Genomic DNA, 21112 nt, shown 5'->3' on the forward strand with positions numbered 1-21112 from the left:
ATTATGAATAAATCATTTTTATTTAATTGGCTGTTTTATTGCAACATAAATGACAGAATATTTATTTTTTCATGTTTTTTTTATTCTTAATTTAAATACTTTATTTTGTAAAGGATGTGTGTTAAGTTCCTTTAAACATTATTATTATTATTATTATTATTATTCATGTCGTCTTAATCCCTTTATTAATCCGGGGTCGCCACAATGGAATGAACCGCCAACTTATCCAGCAAGTTTTTACGCAGCGGATGCCCTTCCAGCTGCAACCCATCTCTGGGAAATATCCACACACACACACTACGGACAAATTAGCCTACCCAACTCACCTGTAACGCATGTCTTTGGACTGTGGGGGAAACCGGAGCACCCGGAGAAAACCCACGCGAAGGCAGGGAGAACATGCAAACTTCACACAGAAACACCAACTGAGCCGAGGTTTGAACCAGCGACCCAGCGACCTTCTTGCTGTGAGGCGACAGCACTACCTACTGCGCCACTGCCTCACCCATTATTATTATTATTATTATTATTATTATTATTATTATTATTATTATTATTATTATTATTATTATTATTATTATTATTATTATTATTATTATTATTATTATTATTATTATTATTATTATTTCATTTCAATTCATAAGCTGTGTTCTCTTTCTCTATCGAATTGATTAAAAAAAAGCAGTAAGGTGTCTGACCAGCAGGTGTCGCCGCGGCCTCACAGTCTCCTGATTTCTGCCCACCTGAGCGTAGCATCAGCCGCGGTGAATGACGCAATGCACTACTGCTCATCTCTAGGGGCATCACAAACACAACACACACTTACACACACGGGTTCACTGTGGGTGGAGAGACACGCGTCCAGCTCAGACATGGACCTGACGGACTCCACTGCCGTTTAATAGCCGCTGTTTGATCGCTCGGAGTGTTTATAATCTCTGACTGACAGACAGAAGAGCAGGCGAAGTGTTTGACGAATCATGAGCGCGCGCGTCCGCTGTTTTTTAGCCTCTTCACGTGATGCTCATCTTTTAGTTTACTAATCATCGTCCCGCAAAACATTACGATGAAGGACACTGGAGAGTCAAAGGACCAGCAGCTGACAGTAAGTGTTATTTACCTCAACTTGTGTTTGCTCTAAACTACGTTCTGCTAAATTTACAGTATGCATATGTAAATAAATAACCCTATATATATATATATATATATATATATATATATATATATATATATATATATATATATATATATATATATATATAGAGAGAGAGAGAGAGAGAGAGAGAGAGAGAGAGAGTGAGAGTGTGTGTGTGAGTCTGTAATATATACATATTTTTATGTATCAGTTATGCAGCTTTTACTGTATATTAGCTTGTGTGCTACCAGTAGGCTAATAATAATGGGTACTGCACATATTATAGATACACTTATTATAGATGCACTTATAAGTTTGAATAGCATATGTGTATAGACCATTTCAATATGGGAATGTCATTGGCCCCTGCTTGTTATCAAACTATTTCATAACTGTAACAAGAGGCAATTCAATCATAACTTAATGTTCAAACAGCCATCATAACATTATTTATCAATATGTGGGCTTTTTTGGATTCTCGGAAGCCAAAGAAATAAAAAATGTCAACCATTGTTTTTGTTTACATCCATCAAAATGGTTTATATGTATCGTATTTCTTGTGGTCTTTACAGATGTTTAGGCTTTGTGCAGGAAGTAATTATAAATGCAGTACATTTTACTGTATGATGAGAAACTATTGTGGTAAAGTTGAATTGAAGTACATGTTCCATGTAAATTATTTAAAGCAGCAGTTTGATGTTGGCTTTTGCAGTTATTATGCATCTTTTATGAGCTTACATTGAGAGACTCTCTTACTTAATTTAATGAATACATTTATTGATTGCACCTTTATATCATTATTACACATTTATTGCAGGACTATTGAAATGATTTGCTGAGCAAGACAGTGATTAAAAATGTAAGACTTGATACAGTGGATTGAATCAGATTGTCATCCTAATTCCTACGTTAGTCTTTTTTAAATATTACTGAAGATATGAGTATTGATGATATGTAGAAGGAATGTTGAAAGTTATATGCTCAAGCAAATATGCTGGGGAGAAAGTTTTATTTGTGTTTGCAGCAGGTTGACTTCTTCAGAATGTATTGCAGTTCTTTGTACACAGCTGCTCCGTGGTATAATTAAAGAGAGTCTCCTTAAGATACAGGTTGCATACAATGATTGTATGGGGATTCTTGATAAAAAAAAAAAAACAGAGATGGTGTAGTCCAAGTGAATTATTTGATTTGTAATTTGATTTATACGTTTATCTGTCGATTGGAGAATTATCAAAATAGCGTTTTAATTTGATAAACCCTAGGCTTACTGAGATGCGTTATCAGTAGGGCCAGACAGAATCTGCGGACATTTTTTGCTATTTTGTTTTATGTGGAACGATTTTGGGATTATCATAACTAAAAAAATAATACATGAAATACAAAATAATACATTTTAATACTAGTGAAATTAATTTAAAAATAAAATACGTTTTAATTGACAGAAGTTAATAAATAGACTGGTAGGCATGGGACAATAACCATTTTCAAGGTATACTGTACCGCGATTTGAAAAGGTCCAGGTTTTAAAACTGCTAAAATTTTCTGTAATACCGTTCCTAAGGTATTTTTTTTAATTTGCTTTTTTGTTTTGTTTTTTTTAGGACAACAGTATCTCCAGCAGAAAAGATATCTAAAGATGCCATTTTAAATTGTAAAGAAATCAGTGTTTTTGAAACAAATGAAGACAGAAGAAGTCAATGATTCATTTAAATTATATAGCCTGACATGTTTACTGCTCCAAAATATCATAAGTCTTTCAAAAAACCAAAAACATTATTTTCAAAGGGAAAAAAAGTTTTAGTTTTTTTACATAAACATTTAAAAAGAACATATTTTAGAGCAGTGAGCACAATACCGTGAAACTAAGATATTTTTATCCAAGGTTATCATGCTGTCAGAATCTTATACCAACCCATGCCTACTCAATGATGGGCTAAAAATCATTGGAAATCTCTGTGGGCCTTAGTTATCAGTCACCTTTGATGAAATATTGGCTTAACTGTCTCCTTTAATGTGAATTGTGTGGTTTGTATTGTTTTGTCTGTCTTTAATGGACCTAGTGTCTGGAATAAAGAGAATATATATTTTCTTCTGAGCTAATAACATGGCATTATTTACGGAGGTACACACTATGATTTCATTTACTGTAACAATATTTATTTAGTATTTATGTATAAAAATATTCTCTGGTATATTTAAAATTTAAATCATTCGATGAAATTTCAAAAGACACATTTTAAGTATCACAGACAACAATATTTTGACATTTTATTTTCCCCAAAGTTGCTTTATTACTACATTACTTGCATCTAATATGCTTTCTGTCTACAAAAAAAGGCTCTATTTAATATTTAGTGTGCACAAATGTATAATAAGACACAAACAAGTGACTTTAAGCATGGGACGATAACCGTGTTCAAGGTTTTAAAACCGTCAAAATTTTCTGCTATACCATTTCTAAGGTATGAGTACGATTTTTTTTTTTTTTTTTAGGACAGCAGTATCTCCAGCAGAATAATCTCCAAAGATGTTGTTTTAAATTGTAAAAAAGAATAATGTTTTTGAAACAAATGAAGACTGCAGATGTCAATAATTTATTTGAATTATTTAGCCTTACTGCTTTAAAACATTTTAAATGTTCCTCAAATTAAAATATATTGTGTACAAAAGGGAAAAAGATTTTGTTTTTTACCCAGACATTTAAAAAGAATATATTTTACAGCAGTACTCTCAATACCCTCATACTGTAAAACCGTGATATTTATATCCAAGGTTATCATACCGTCAGAATCTTATACCGGCCCATGCCTACTTTAGACATGAACAAAATCCAGATTTTCTTCCCTGACAGCCTGTCTACTTAAAACCCCAGTACAGATTTCAGTCTGCCAGTCTTCTCTTGTTATATTTAGATTTCTTGTGAGCCCAATACCTGTTTTCTACTGATCTTTTGCCCCCGTCTCAATTATTCACAGAGCCAGTTTAAATTCCCTTTCTCTCTTTCCATTTGCATTACATCATTCCAGCTGTAAATGTGGGCCAGTGAGACTCCTTTTCTAGGTCAGTTCCCGTTATAACAGGAGTAATCAATAAAAACAATTATGGATCCGTAAACCTAAATTTAGCATTAGACGTTTGTGCCACTATGTCTTCATGCAGGTGTTGGGTGTTTGAGCAACATAACTGGTTTTACCGCATTCTATTAAATGTTAGACTACATTTTATCTTTTCGCTCGACAAGCAGCAATAGCCTCCAGCTATAATATTCATACTGAATAATTAACTCGCTAGTGTACATTGCAGAGCTGCATTGCTGCACTAAGGTCCATCAGTGTTGATTTTATTACAAAATACATCAGTTTCATGCACAAAACTTCATTCTCCTGCAGGCTAGCTCATTCAGACACAAGTAGATAAACAGGAATGCACTTAAAACATAACTTTATTAGAGAATTGTGTTCTTCAGACATCTCAATCATGGGAATGGATGCAGGTTGTGTATGAATGGCTTGATAGAGATGTATGTTTTTGTGCCTTTTGGTGCAACTTTTGTGTACTTGGAATGTTTTTCAAGGAAAATATTTTGAAGGGTTGTTTTTACATTTAATATTGAAGCCTGTTTTTGCCACCGTATACTAATAAAAAAGGGTTATTATAACTTTTTATCTAAGAATTGTGTAATAGGGCTGCACAATATATTGTTTCAGCATCGATACTGCAGTGTGTGAATTACAATAGTTGATCAGCATCAAAGTTCAGAACGTGATTTGGGGAGTCATTGTATAAGTTTAACCCTCAAATAGACTGAAATATTTGAATTTGGATGTTTTTAAGACCTTTGACTTTGTAAGATTTAAGCAAACTTAAATCAAGTGTTTATAAAGGTATATAAACCAAAAATAAGAGTGTTTAATTATTTATACAATGAAGGCTATACACTATAGAGTTCTCAAACTTGGTCCTGGAGGTCTGGGGCCTCATGTACGAAGACTTGCGTGAAAAACTTACTAAAACATTGCGTACGCACAAAGCTGTAAATGTGCGTACGCAGAAAAAATTTCAGATGTATGAAACACTGCGTACACCAAATCTCACGCATATTCTTTTGTACATCTGAATGAACGTGAAACTGAGCGCAACATGCACGAGCACAAAACCCCTCCCTGCCTCCTCCCCCGTATGAATATGCTAATGACTATGCTAATGGCAAAACCCAACGAAAAAGCAATTTCAAAAGCAAGCAAAAAGAGAAACTTTAAACAGAATGCGAATTGGAGGTGCTGCTTTCGGAGGTAGACCGGAGAAAAGCGGTGTTATTTGCAAGTTTGTTCTCCAGAATTAACAACAAAAAAATAGAGTGGGAGAGTTTAGCTGATGCGGTCAACACAGTTGGGTCTGAACATCGCACTGAGTGCATTGAAAAAAAGAAATAGTGTGGTTTATATCTGTAAAATGTTGCAGGACGCTTAACAGTCTCAGTGGCGCTACTCGTAAGATGCATGTGATCATGAATTGATACGTTCGAGCATAAACTCGGCTCGAATCCAGCGTCTGATGAACTCTTTCTTGTTTTTTCCCCCGCTACATATCAGATTTTGCCAACTATTTATCACGAGAAAGACAAGTAGGAATCATCAATAAGTTCATATCAATAAGCATCATATTTTATTTGCACATTTATTGAATGGAAATGTTTCTAATTCACGCATGCAAATTCATCTTCAGATAGTGTCTTTATAGCAATGTGCGTGCGGTAGATCGCTCAGATTACATTGAGAAAACAGGCGACTGCTGCAAATTGTGCTTTAATGTTTAGCTGGTCAAATGTATGGTATGGAAACCTTATATACCTGCTGAACCCGTCTCATACAGCTGCCATTGCAAGGCTCAGACACTTTGTAGAGAGGAATTTAACACAACTGCCTCTAGGAGTCGCCAATGGAAATAAAACAGACACGCACAAAAAATGTGCGTACGCCAGCCAGAAAGCTGCCGTGAAGCTGCGCACATTCCCACGTTCAGTTCATTGTTAGTAAATCCAAACATGAGCGATTCTGAGCGTGAAACCTGGCGTACGCAAAGTTTTTGTGCGTACGCAGCGTTGATACATGAGGCCCCTGGTGTCCTGCAGATTTTAGCTCCAACTTGGAAGGATGTTTCTAGAAAGCCTAGTAAAGCTGCGGTCACACTGCACTTTTTTTCCTCATAGACTTCCATTCATACGCACGCAAATGCGTCAGACTGGAAACGCAAGCTCGTACAACACATTTGGCAGCTTGGAATGTTCAAGCTTGGTAATCTCTTAACAGCGAAATTGCATCATGTGATTGCATGAGACCAACCAAAGATCAAAACATGACCTCTTTGGACTTATATTTAAAACATGGATCAATCGCTCTTGTTTAATCTTGTTTAATCCTGCCCCTTGTCGCAGAGCCGTACAACAGAATTTCACACGCACAAACTTTAGTGTGACCGCGACATAAGAGCTTGATTAGCTAGCCTAGGTGTGTCTGATGGGGGTTGGTAATAAACCTTGCAGGACACTGACCCTCCATGACCGAGGTTGAGAACCATAGGCCTGCACTATAGAGTGTTATTTTATCTATTATTATTGAATTTCTGTACCTTAACACTGTTAGATTCCACAGAAAACCATAAAATTAGTTTGTATTCGCTCAAGTGAAAAATATTTCCTGTATCGGTATGTTTCTATATTATATAATGTAAAAATATTAATTTATTCCGAATAGAGTTATAAGTGATCTTGTGAAATTATATTCATATCGCAGTATATATTGCAGGCACGCTTAATATCGCAATATCAGTTTTTCCCAATATTGTGCAGCCTTAAATCTGACTTTTTGTCTCAGAAATGTGAGATGTGAAAGTGTGAGGTTAGTCTGAATTGCGAGATATAAACTCACAATGTTGCAGTTTTGTGTGGACGAACAACCAAACCATGTAGGAAAAACTGAAGTTTTAAAAATGCCACATTTGCGTGGACAGGACTCTAATGCCATGCCATTCATTCAAGTGTAGTTTTTTGTTCAGATACTTTCGGAGGCTAATGCATTTCCTCTTTTCTTGTTTTCCAGGTGGCCCTGAGGATTCGGCCATTGAGTGATGCTGAACTGGAGGAAGGAGCCACTATTATAGCCCACAAAGTGGATGACCAGGTCAGAGGAGACAGATCAATAAGTGTGTGTGTGTGTGTACCGGTTTTGATGGTTTACATGGACATTTTTTTTTTTTAATGTCATGAGTATGACCTAGTTGTAATCTTACAGGGGTTTACTACATGTTAGATGTCCTTGTTATTCAAAACGGTTAAACAATCGTACTTACTGGTGTCTTTCGATATTAAAATATTTCCACTGGTTTCCTACGAGGGTTGGGTTTAGAAGTACTGTAAATTTATAATATCTTACAATATAAAATGAATGATGAGTCCCTTTAAACCACCAATGACAATTATGAAGAGTCCCTGTAAACCACCAATAACAACATGTGTGTGTGTCTGTGCATGTTTTTGTGACATACCAGGATGTAAAAGTGTATAATGACATTGTCATGGAACAGGCATTACAACGCGTTAGTGACTTATGAGGGTATTGCATGCTGTCTCCATTTTTAAAGTAAAATTGCACACGGTTTCCTGCAAGAATTAGGTGTAGGATATATATATATATGTATATGTATATATATATATATTTTTTTTATTATTATTTTTTTTTATATATATATCCCAAATGATTTTTCACAAAGCAAGAACATTTTCACAGTATGTCTGATAATTTTATTCTCCTGGACTTATTCATTCTATTTCAGCTAGAATAAAAGCAGTTTTACATTTTTTCAAAGCCATTTTAAGGTCAAAATTATTAGCCCTTTTGAGCTATATTTTTTTTCAGTAGTCTACAGAACAAACCATCGTTACACAATAACTTGCCTAATTACTCTAACCTGCCTAGTTATATATCTGCATGGTACTATGCATTCTGTGGTAGTCTTTTCTATGACCATGATGTGGATTACTACCCCAAATCTTTGACAGGGTGACCCTTGCACTGTATATGTAGTTATGTGTCCAGTGATTCTGCATTGAGTACTATTTACATATGCAGTCTGTATTTGCTTCATGATCTGTTTGTGTTAATTGGTTGGCCTCTGTTGTGTTCAGTATAAGAGCTAAACAGATGACTCAGGCTGTTTATTCAGCTTCTGAAAAAAAGCAATATTTAATGAGTCCAGCACTCACATTATTCAGAGAATAATGCTATCAACAGGAAATCATGTTTTGTAGATCAAACAGTCCTGTACAAGTAATCAGATCTCGGCTAGAAAAACATGCGATGAGGACATCACAGAAGTCAAAATGCTAAAGAGTAGTGCATTATATCATACTCTTATTATTGTGTATTTTAAAAATATAGACAATTAGGGCTAGATTGTGATGGCATTGTCCATTGTGTAATTTTAGAAGTCTTTTTTTTCCAAAATTGGTTGGGAAACAGTGACGGCATTAACAACAGGCTTGTTTAATTCTCCCCAGAGCTCTCATTGGCATTGGTGGTCAGATGTTCTCTCTCAAGGGTTTAAGTCACAACGACAATTAGCCAGTGCCATGAGATCTCACTACACATAATTTAATTTACCTGTGACCTACTATTTAAACATATTTTTTTTTTTAAATGTCCTTGATTTGTGATTTTTCACGGTGGCGCAGTGGGTAGCATTAATGCCTCACAGCAAGAAGGTTGCTGGTTTGAGCTCCAGCTGGGTCAGTTGGCATTTCAGTGTGCAGTTTGCGTGCTCTCCCTGTGTTGGCGTGGGTTTCTTCTGGGTCGCTAAAGTAAAAAAAAAAATTGAATAAGCTAAATTGGCCGTAGTTTATGTTTGTGAAAGAGTGTGAATGGGTGTTTCCCAGTGGCTGGATAAAACAAAACATATGCTGGATATGTTGGCGGTTCATTCCCCTGCGGTGACCTCTGATTAATAAAGGGATTAAGCCAAAAAGAAAATGAATGAATTAATAAATAAACAACAGTTTTGACTTCAGCTATATATTATTCATTATTTTTCATAACAACAGTTACCCCGTATTCTCCATCGTATTTGGTGCTTTTTTGGTGGTCTTTAAAACATGTGTTTAATTTACAGTGTAAAATATTAGCCATTTGCTTGTGTATGCTAGATGCTAACTTATAACTAGTTACTGGTTTTCATCTGAATGCTGCATATTGTTGAATGGCTAACATTGACTTTAGCCCCACGGACAGTCATCTGAGGTGGTCATGTTTACCTTCGCGCACTTCAGCTTAACAATGCAAACTGGTTATACAAGGGCTGATGGGATTAGTAGCATGTACAGAATGGTTTTGATGCTGTGTATTATGTTTGTGCAGTCATCCCCATGAATAGAGGAAGACAGAACAAGACTGCCAGTACCAACTATAGAAAAACACTCAAAAACACGCACACATGTCTGCCGGTGAGCATCCAGGCTAGTTCATGCTGGTCTAAGCTAGTAAGCAATTATCCAGATTCGCTGACAAACCAAACTAAGCGCCCTTCTTATCTGTTTTACCCAACGTGCCATATGGCAGCACTATCTGCGAGTAGACTAAGGCGTGTTTTTTATTAGTGGTGTCTGTGGTGTTTTCCCTCCCTGATGGCACTCATGGAGGGGTAAACCTTAAGAGGATGAGCTCACCGTCAGGGACTTTGGGTGGCTTAGACAGCAGCCACCTGCTCTTCAGGGCTTCCAACCACCTGACGGCTGCAGGATCATGCCAACGTTGGTGTAGCATCAGTGCCAAGCTGTCCTTCATTGCTAAATCTGATTGGTGCATCAATTATCTTCACATGATTCAATAGCTATTGCATACGCATTGGATTATATCATTAGGAATCCCAAGAGCTCGAAGTAATGTTGAATGGATTGCTTGTGCAAATCCAATGCTTATCGAACAATTTCAGCGTTATTGATCTGATCATTTCCATCAAAATTAAAACAGGGTTCATATGGTCATGGAAATCTGTAAAGGGAATTCTGACATGGCATTTTCCAGGCTTGGAAACGTTTTGGAAAAACAGAAAAAACCCACAAGGTTTTGGAAAAGTCATAAAAATTACATTTACGTTTGGTCATTTAGCAGACATTCTGTCCAAAGTGACTTAAGCTGCGGTCACACTAGAGCTTGTGCTTGCAAAATTCTGTCATACGCCGCTGTGAAAAGGGGCAGGGTTAAACAATATGATTAAACATTATTCAAAGTAAGCGATTGCTCCATATTTTAAGTTTCTTATTTTAAATTATCTTCCATTAGTCTCACGCAATCACCTGATGTGATTTCACAGGTAAGAATTCACCAAGTCAAATGCAAAACATGTGCTTACATTTCTGGTCTGCTGCATTCGCATGCCTATGAATGGAAGTCTATAGAGCAAAAAGTGCAGTGTGACCGCGGCTTTTTAATAGAAGTAGTTTTGCCTACTATTAGTTTGAGAAACTTTTTAGATTATTTAAAATAATTTTGACAAGTATCTGTTTATTAGAATGGAGGTTGGTAATTTTTGCTTCTTTTCTTGGCCAAAAACATGCTCTCACGTTATTAGTGCTGTGCAAGTATCATCTATTTTACATAGATATAAAATAAATTGAAACTATTGCGTGTTTTATAATATGCTGTAATAAATTTAACCATTCCTTATTATTTACCGCGTAAATGTAGACATTACATAAAACATTAGGTCATGAAAATTTAATTGTTGTAGTAAAAATGTGTATGAACCCTATTATAAACATAAATTCATAGAGAATGTACTGTGAAATAAGTATTGAACACATCATGTTTTTTTGTTTTTTTTCCTGGGAATGAAAATTCCTAAAAGAGCTGTTGAACCAATTTTTGTAAAAACCCAAACAATAAACATAAACAAAACAAAAAATCTGAAAAAATAGTTAGTTAGTGTAATAACAACTCCGAATGCTTTAACATCTCCCTATTGTTTTAAATTTATTTTGAAATATACATATAATTTGAATCCATAGTTAAAAATTGCCTAGAGCGCTATATGTTGTTTAAATCTAACCTCAGAATCAATTTAAGAGAAACTATATGCTCTTTGGAGTTTTCAAAAACGATTTCTCACATAATTTTTCACCACAGCTCTAAACAAAATGGACATATTGTTTCTGTGGGTCTCTGATCTGTAATTTGACTTTCTATTGGATTCAAGTCAGGATTTCTCTTAAACCATTTGAAAGTTTCCTTGGTTGTGTAGGTTTATTGTCTTGCTGAAATGTTCACCCTGGTTTCATCTTCATCCTCCTGCTAATGTAGATGTTGAACTGAAGCAGCTAATACTCATTAACAATGAGGAAGGGCAGAGGGTTGCTGAAGAACTACTGAGAGATTTCAGCTGCTGTCTGGGCTTTCACTGCCCTTCTACAACTTCCTTTCTTCGTGTATTTGTGTGTTCAATACTTTTCCCTGTGTCATTTCATTTTATTACTTACAACTAAATTTGTAAACCAATTATATGTGTTTTCTTTGCATTTATAGATTTCTTTGGTTGTTACCAACATCCATGGAAAATTTGCATTTATGAGGAAAAAGCTTTGTTTTAGATATGACATCTCTCTGGTAAAGATGTGACATATGAAATTAGCACTTGTGTAACTTTGGTGTAATAAATGAAATTGTTCAAAAACATTGACAGATAAGTATACAAACCTACACAAACATAGACTAGTTTTCGCTATTTTGGTGAAAAAGTAATTTTTTTTTTATGGCAAGTTTGATATTTGCATGGAATTGATCAATTCTTTATTTTGATTTAACAGAAGACATTGATGAATCGCTATTCATTGACCTCTCCACAATCACATTATTACATTACATTGTGTCCTAACCAGCCACAACTCAACAAGATTGCATGGGATGCTACATGACAGAAACAATTAAATGCTGCAGCAGCTAAAAAGTGCAGAATATTATATTGCACTGGCAACAAAAATAGATTATTTTAATTGTGCGTTTAATCTCTCTTGAATAGATTCTGAGCTTAGTTTTTAACACCAGATATTTTACCAGTTCCTAACAAATTATTAAAGTTAGGAAAGATGTAAGCAAATTACAAAATTGTACTTAGGTGAGTTCCAGCCTAGAAGTCATAAAGGCATAAACTAGCTTTTCTGCATCAGATGGATAGCCAACTTTGTAACTTAGCGATATTTCTCAGATGAAAAAAGGCAGTTTTTGTGACATGGGAGATATGATTTTCGAAAGTTAAATTGCTGTCTAAAATAACAACCAGATCTTTTATAGTAGAGCCAACGCTAACTTTGTATTCCTCTAATTGCATGTCGAGTTGTAAAATCTGCTGTGTACAGGATTTAAGCCCAATATTTAATAATTCTGTTTTGTCTTGAGTTTAAGAGAAGAAAATTGTTGGTCATCCAGTCTTTAACATCTTCAATACACTCATTTAGCATGTCAGTTCACATATCATGAGCTTTAGTTTAAATATGTGAATATATAGTTAAAAATTAGCCTAGAGCGCTCTCCGTTGTTTAAAACTAACCTCAGAACCCATTCAAGAGTGAACTGCGATGCATTTTGGAGATGGCAAAAATCGATTTCTCACACAATTTTTCACCAAAGTTCTAAACAAAATGCACAGGTTTATGAGCTAATTCATAAATATGAAATCTCATTAACATTTTAAAGTACATACTGGGTTGTGTACATATGTATGTTTGCAGTAAAAGCGTTAAAACTTTCTGTATGCTAGTTATTTTATTGTCAATATCTGAGGTAAACTATTTGCCGATTATTTCAATATCACTATAAACATCACAGAAAATTATATTCAAACTCACATTACGTACATTTAACACTGAGTAAAGCACGTCGTCACTATAACTGAGATTATTATTGTTCTAGCAGTTATGCTTTTGTTTCACTATGTCACCGCAAAAAAAACATGTCACCCCATGGATAGTTCGGCCAACAAAAAATTGCAGTGTCACGTCACATGTGGTTAGAATGCAGTGTTAGTATGCGGTTTAACTTATTTACCAAGACCAAGACCTTACGTAAGCTAAGGTGCTGGTGATGACGCACGTGCGCTACCAGACATACACAGTATACTCATTGGTTCATTCGAGCACAAAGACTCTCATACATGCATAAACACACACTCGGAAGGCCGTAACCTCTCCTTACCTCTGTGTCATTATACATTGATGATACATATCAATGAGGCAACTCGGCACCTCTCTTCTTTACTGTGACTTCTTGCCAGTAGCAGACACTTAGACGTCACTAAAGTTTTATTAAAAGGTGGATGTATGTTAACATTAATCAAAACAGCCCTCCACTAAACCTGCAGATAAACATTGACCGACTTCCGTGACAAGAGCCATAACTCTCTTATAATCACCTAAGCTCATTATGGAGCATAAGCGATTAAGGCTTCATCCTCAGCTTCATTGTTCTGTGACTTGTTATTGATGAGACAGGGTTGTTTTTGTGTGGTTGGAGTGATGTGTGTATTGTGATGATCTTGCGTGAGCAGTATAAGCAGTCCAATCTGACAGAATAGAAATAGAAACAGAATAGAATAGAAATTGTAATGAAAGTGTTTATTTTAACATGTTTAATCAGTTGTAAATCATTCGCTTAAATGAATCTGAATTGTTTCTTGTGCACCAAATTAGATAACCTGCTCGAATGTTATCACTTGATTGAATGGGCTTCATCAGTGGTTATCAACTCATAGATATGGGCCAGTGGAGGCCTTCTACAACTACCTGAGGCTCAGAAGGCTGTTATCATCCATTCACATGGTTTATTATCTATACTAATAGAGAAGAATCCAGATCTGTTTTTACATTGCTGTGATGGCTGGGTTTAGGGTTAAGCTAGGGGTAGACATTAATAAAATAGGTAATGGGAAATTAAATAAATAATGTAAATAATTCTCATGGTTAATCAGCTATACTAATAGAGAAGACTCCAGATCTGTTTTTACAATACTGTGATGGTTGTTTAGGGTTAAGGTAAGGGTAGACGTTAATAAAATACAGTTAATGCAAGATTTAATAAATAATAAAAATAATGATCTTGTTTAATCAGCTATACCATAGAGAAGACTCCAGACCCAGATCTGTTTTTACATTACTGTGATGACTGGGTTTAGGGTTAAGCTAGGGGTAGACATTAATAAAATAGGTAATGGGAAATTAAATAAATAATATAAATAATTCTCATGGTTAATCAGCTATACTAATAGAGAAGACTCCAGATCTGTTTTTACATTACTGTGACAGTTGGGTTTACGGTTAAGGTAGGGGTAGACGTTAATAAAATACAATTAATGCAAGATTTAATAAATAATATAAATAATTATCGTGGTTAATCAGCTATACCAATAAGACTCCAGATCCAGATCTGTTTTTACATTACTGTGACGGTTGGGTTTAGGGTTAAGGTAGGGATAGACGTTAATAAAATACATTTAATGATACATTAAATAAATACTATAAATAATTCTCGTGGTTAATCAGCTATATTAATAGAGAAGACTCCAGATCTGTTTTTTTACATTACTGTGACGGTTGGGGTAGGGTTTGGGTAGGGGTAAACATTAATGGGAAGTTTAATAAATAATTTTCGTTAACTTCTGGCCACAGCTGTATATAATCTATAGCTGATTAACCATGTGCATAAATGATAACAGCGTTCTGAGCCTACCAGTAGTTGCAGAAGGCCCCTACTGACCCATATATTTATCCTCTGATAACCACTGAAATGGCCATTCAATTGAGTGATAACATTTGAATCAGCTGATTCGATTAAATGACTACGTGAACAGTGCTGGAAATTGATTTTTGAATAATTAAATATGATTATTCCTTGTATGGGGCAACGCAGTGGCGCAGTAGGTAGTGCTGTTGCCTCGCAGCAAGAAGGTCGCTGGTTCGAGCCTCGGCTGGGTCAGTTGGCGTTTTTGTGTGGAGTTTGCGTATTCTTTCTGGGTTCGCGTGGATTTTCTTCCGGGTGCTCCGGTTTCCCCCACAGTCCAAAGACAGGCGGTACAGGTGAATTGGTGGGCTAAATTGTCCGCAGTGTATGAGTGTGTGTGGATGTTTCCCAGAGATGGGTTACAGCTAGAAGGGCATCCGCTGCGTAAAACGTGTTGGTTTAGTTGGCGGTTCATCACGCTTTGGTGACCCCAGATTAATAAAGGGACTAAGCCGAAAAGAAAATGAATGAATATTCTTTGGGTCCCGGTTTTACCTATATCAAATAGTCCTAGTTGTGTATTATTGGACAGTTCACCCAAAAAAGTTAAGTCTGTCATCATTTATTAACTCCAGACTTGTTCCAAACCTGTTTGAGTTTCTTCCTTTTGTTGAGCACAAAAGATATTTTGAAGAAAGCTGGAAAACTGTAACCATTGACTTCCATAGAAAGAAAAATAATAATAATATTATGGAAATTACAGGCCCTAGTAATTACAGGTTTCCTACATTATTCAAAATATCTTATTTTGTGTTAAACATTATCTTAAACAGGATTAATTTTGATTTCATGAGGGCAGCTAGTTATTCTACTCAAAAACTCAGTAGATTCTTAATTTAAAACATTCATTTCCATCCACTGACTCTTGAAAAAATGGCATTGGATTCATAGTACAGTAATTACAGGATTCCTACATTATTCAAAATATCTAATTTTGGGTTAAACACAACAATCTACAGGTTTGACAAGTAAAGAGTGAGCAAATGATGGCAGAATTTTTAATTTTGGGTGAACTATCCCTTTAAATATCAGCACCTTAAAGTCCCCATGAACAGAAAGCTGCGACTGTTATTTATTTTTTATTTTTTTGTATTGTGATGCAGTTTCTAGAGAAAAAGAATATTAAATGAGAAAACAGTGGGCGTGGTTTGTTATTTTCCAAAGCTGATTGGATGTAGTAAAGTATTCAGAATGTTTTGGAACAGGGTTTGGGTGTAGTTATTACAACCTAACAAACAGTTTGTTGTCAAAATTGACAGCTGGAGGGGGCGTGTTTAAGTATGTTAGCCACGCCCAATTTCTAAGATATAAGTAATCTGAGATTCAACTGAACACAAACAATAAGAGCATTTTTTCAGATTTCAATTAAACATTAGAAGGGCACACTTTTTTTCTTAATGACATGAATTGTTCACCGCAAAACTAGCAATGTGAGCTAACAAAATCATGGTTAGTTTTGATTTCTTGGGGACTTTAAGCTCACTAAAAATGTCATCTACTAATGATAGAAACTGCCTGCAGGAAATATTGCAGGAAGTCAGAAAATCACTATGTCTGTAATTTACACACTCAGTATGTTCCTGGCAACATATTGGCAGTGAATGCGATTTGGATATGGTAGGGGATGCGTCTCCTGTTGCTTTTAAAGGCTGTTAACTGCTCTCCTCACTGGCGTGTCTGTTTACCCCCTCTCTCCCACAAACAGTGGGCTGTTCCCTGTTCCTATGACAACCCACAGACAAGGTCAGGGCCATTGTTTGGGTTCTTTTTCTCGTCCCCCTTCACGGTAGACCGTAAGTGCTGATGGACTTGATGGGGTCTTCTTAGTTGGTTGAACACTAACCAAAACAGCTAGTTATTCTACTTAAAAAAATTTTTTAAACATTCATTTCCATTCACTGACTCCTGAAAAGGGAATTGGATACATGGTACAGTATTTACTGTACCTAAAATGCATCTCTTTTAGGCTAGAACAGGTGGTTTGGACAGTAAGCACTGAGAGGAGGAAGGGTAAAGTCTAGATAGGATACACAGCTGGCCGGAAGTGCGATATGCACATCAATATAGCAGCATTTTTATGACACTGTATAACAATAATTCATATTTTTACAGTACTGTGATGATTGGGTTTATGGTTAGAGTAGGGGTAGACATTAAAAAATACAATTTATTGGGTATTTTAATAGATAACATAAATAATACTACAACTGCTGCTTTTAATGTTAATGTGACAGTTGAGTTTAGGGTTAAAGTGGGGTAGATGTTAAGAAAATACAATTAATGGGTAATTTAATCGTTAATTTAAATATTTTTTGTTAATTTCCTGTCACAACCATATCTGAGCTAGCAACAACCAGGGAGAATGGACTTCAGAGTTTCCCTTTAAAGGACTTGCTGTGGTCTTAGTTTCCCAGATTATTTTTTATAGCTTCATTTCCATCCACTGACTCTGGAAAATGGCATTGTATTAAGAGTACATTATTTACCCACAATGCATCACTTTTAGGTTAGCACAGATGATTTGGACAGAAAGCAATGGAAGAATGGACCTGTTTACCTTTAAAGACCCTGATGGGGGCTTCTTAGTTCCCCAAGGATGCACACTAACCAAAAACAGCTAGTTATTCTACTCAAAAACTCTGCAGATTCTTCATTTTTAACTTTATTTCCATCCACTGAATCTTTTTACTATTGTTATAACCTTTATTTTACCAGAAAATGCACGTTAAGATTAAAAATCTCTTTTAAAAGTGTCCTGGCCAAGATTAGGCAGTATACAGATACACATGGGTTTAACAAACAAACTGACAAATAACAGGCAACACGCATACAATCAAAACACATACAATGACAGTTAAAAACTATTCAGCACATCTAGAGGCCAATGTTTCAAACTCCAAATCATTTAAAATCTTTTTAAAAGCATGTAGTGAAACCAACTCTTTAAACTGCAACTTTGTTTGGAGGTGCTGCAAGTTTAAAAGCCTTTTTTCCCATTTCAGTACCCACCACTTGTACAGTCAATAAATAATACAATAAAAAACTTCCTGAGGCGGAAAGCTATGGTTAGAAACAGTTTTTTTTTTTTTTTTTTTTTTTTTTTACAAATGTAAGAAGAAGATATGAGGGGAGTAAACCCAGAATAGATTTATAAACAAAGATATGCCAATGCTTGAGCCTACTAGTGGACAAACCAGACCATCCTACCTGAGTGTGCAACACACAATGATGAGTGAGGGATTAAGATTTGTTATAAACCTCAGTGCACCATGATAAACAGTGTCTAAAGCATGCAAACTCTGAAAAATGGCATTGGAATTTATAGCACAGTATTTACCCACAATGCATCTCTTTTGGGTTAGCATAGGTGGTTTGGTGGACTTGAATGCCCATGGACTGCACACTAATGAAAACAGCTAGGCATTCTGCTTAAAAACTCTGCAGATTCTTCATTTATAACTTTATCTCCATCTACTGCAGGGGTGTCCAAACTCTGTCCTAGAGGGCCGGTGTCCTGCATATTTTAGTTCCAACCCCAATTAAACACACCTGAACCAGCTAATCAAGCTCTTTCTACGTGTACTAGAAACTTCCAGGCAGGTGTGTTAAAGGTAATTGGAGCTAAATTGTGCAGGACACCGGTCCTCCAAGACCGAGTATGGACACCTCTGATCCACCGACTCTTGGAAAATAGAATTGAATTCATAGTACAGTATTTACCCACAATGCATTCCTTTTAGGTTGGTTAACACAGGTGGTTTGGACAGAAAGCCTCGTAGTTTCCCTTTAAATAACTTGATGGGGTCTTCTTAGTTCTTAGTTCACTAACCAAAACAGCTAGTTATTCTGCTCAACATCTCTGCAGATTCTTCATTTATAATTTCATTTCCATCCACTGACTCTTGGAAATTGGCATTGGATCCAAAGTACAGTATTTACACACAATGCATTTAGGTTTGCAAAGATGGTTTGGTAAACTTGATTGCCGATGCACTTGATCTGGTCTTCTTAGCTGCATGCACACTAACCAAAACAGCTAGTTATTCTACTTAAAAACTCTGCAGATTCTTATTTAAAAACATTCATTTCCATCCAGTCACTCTTGAAAATGGCATTGGACTCATGGTACAAGGGATCTCTTTTAGGCTAGCGCAGGTGGTTTGGACAGAAAGCACTGAGAGGAAGAATGGACCTCAGAGTTTCCCATTAAAGCCCTTGGCGGGTAAACAAAGGGCTGCATTCATCTGAGCTCGGGTCGTACCTGATAACGTGGCAAATTCCCTCCATTGTGCACAACAAAGCCGCCGCTTTGGCCCTTCTGTATTCAGTTTCTGCTGTCTTTCTCCTCCTTGTGTGCCCGTGAGGACATTCAAATTGCTCTCACCTTGAGTCCTATAACGAAGAGAGCGAATTAGCAGAAAGAGCCTCCCTCATGGCGTCGCTCTTGCCATCCCACCGCTCCTCCGCACGGATCAAAGATATTCATCTCCAGGATAATTATGGTTATGGGCTTTCAAAGCGTTCGCCGCTCCCTAGCTCATTTCTCTTAGTGTTCTCAAGGCTTGCACTCGATGGCTTGGCTGTTGTACTTGTTGTTTTTTTATTTTTTTTAATAACTTTAAGACCAGCAAGGCTGAGGGATGAATCTCACAAAATAGTGTTTGGGTGTCTTTTACAGGCGTTCTGTTTGAATAGGCTCAGAGCTAGTCCGAGAAATAGTTCTCCAAACAAAACTAGCCTTCAGCAGACAAGATTTAGGCGCAGCACTGCTGGGGAAAATGCCAACTGTTAGACTCAGCTCTTTTACAGGTTGACTCTCTGCATTTGTGTTTTATGGTGCACGCACCCTGGCCTGCTCTGTAAATGTCCATCACTGGAAATACAGTGCTATTGGCTGCATACAGGGGGCCATTAGAACTCATAAAATAGTTTTCCTCCCACAGGCGTATATTACAACTTATTTCTAACTATGCAAAAGTCATTTGTAATGTTCTTGCTTCATACAGAAAGAACGACAGATTTGATTTAAATAGTTTTAAAACATCAAATAAATAATAAATTCAAGTCCTGTGACAATTAAATTCTAAATAACAAAAAAACTAATCAAGATTCAATATGGTCAACCCAAGTTTGTGTGCATGTGAAGATGCCATTGTTTACATTTTGAGTTGAGAATTTGAGTAGGTGTGTAATCCCACATCAACAGTCTGTCTGCCCCTAAAACAGCTCCCCCTGATGACATGTGAGGTTTCTTTAAGTGGTTTAACTAATGCTTCTTTACTCATGTTTACAGTCCCAACCTATTCTAGACTCGTCGTCTGATCTTTCTCTCTCTCTTTCTCCTCCTCTCCCCTCTTAATCAGGTAAGCTGGGTCTGTTGACAAGTCTTGAGGTTGAAGTGTGCTGAAGAGTTCTCTAGTAGCATGTGAGACCTTCTCACAGTTGACTTGATTGCCTTTAACCTTGAATGCAACTTTGGCCGGAGATTAATGCAGAGCTTACTTATACACACTGATGCTTGAAGACACAATGCTTGATACTAACATGCAGTGAAAACAAATGACAAGTTTTGCACCATTCAGAACTAATTTGAGAATCAAAATAATTCCATAATTAGTAATAACAAAGACTATGGCTGTTTCTCAATATCAAGTACGTAAAGTTCGGACTTGCGTCCTTGGAAGTTCAGACTTGCCAAGTTCTGATTGGAGGAACGAATTCTCGAGGATGCCAGAACACAAGTCGGGTACTTCTTTAAATGGAACTGCAGAATACTTTATAACGTCACTTGCCTCACCATGGATTGATCGGTTTTACTGTACGTTACAAATAAAATGATTTAATTATATTAAGCACGGCCCTGTGATTAATATTATATTAAAATTAAAAATCTACATTTTTGATATAAGAAAATGTACACATAAATTCATATAAATGTGAAGTAAAATGGGTTATTATACACAGACACGTGTCTTTGATTATCAGATCTAATAAAGTACAATGGTAATTATACAAGTGTATACACAATAAGAAATAAAGACATATATGATAAGAAATAAAGATTACATCAAACAATTTGGTAAACGAAGACAAACAGCGTACAACACAATAACATAAAGACAATTATATAAAAGGTAACAAAATAATACTGCCAAAATAA

At 36.1% G+C, this 21112-nt stretch overlaps 1 protein-coding gene and 1 long non-coding RNA gene across 7 annotated transcripts in view; one reads left to right on the forward strand and one right to left on the reverse strand.

Moving 5' to 3' along the window:
• Positions 1-818: 818 nt before the first annotated feature.
• kif19 (kinesin family member 19) overlaps positions 819-21112 on the forward strand; it is an 89953-nt gene continuing 69659 nt past the window's right edge. For all 6 annotated transcript variants that reach the window (XR_015504474.1, XR_015504473.1, XR_015504476.1 and 3 more), the window contains exons 1-2: positions 819-1105; positions 7234-7314. Coding sequence is in view for 2 of the 6 variants with exons in the window: in XM_087276845.1 (XP_087132971.1) it covers positions 1067-1105; positions 7234-7314 (120 nt within the window). In the remaining 4 variants the exon portion in view is untranslated. The remainder of the gene's footprint in view (positions 1106-7233; positions 7315-21112) is intronic.
• Positions 8191-17974, reverse strand: LOC147841465 (uncharacterized). The gene is made up of 3 exons (XR_015504477.1): positions 14983-17974; positions 11657-13870; positions 8191-11589 (listed from the first exon to the last, which is right to left on the reverse strand). It is a non-coding gene; the product is annotated as an uncharacterized LOC147841465 (long non-coding RNA).

The sequence above is a fragment of the Danio rerio genome, chromosome 12 (genome assembly GCF_052040795.2).
Source record: "Danio rerio strain M-AB ecotype USA chromosome 12, GRCz13ab, whole genome shotgun sequence".
NCBI lineage: Eukaryota > Metazoa > Chordata > Actinopteri > Cypriniformes > Danionidae > Danio > Danio rerio.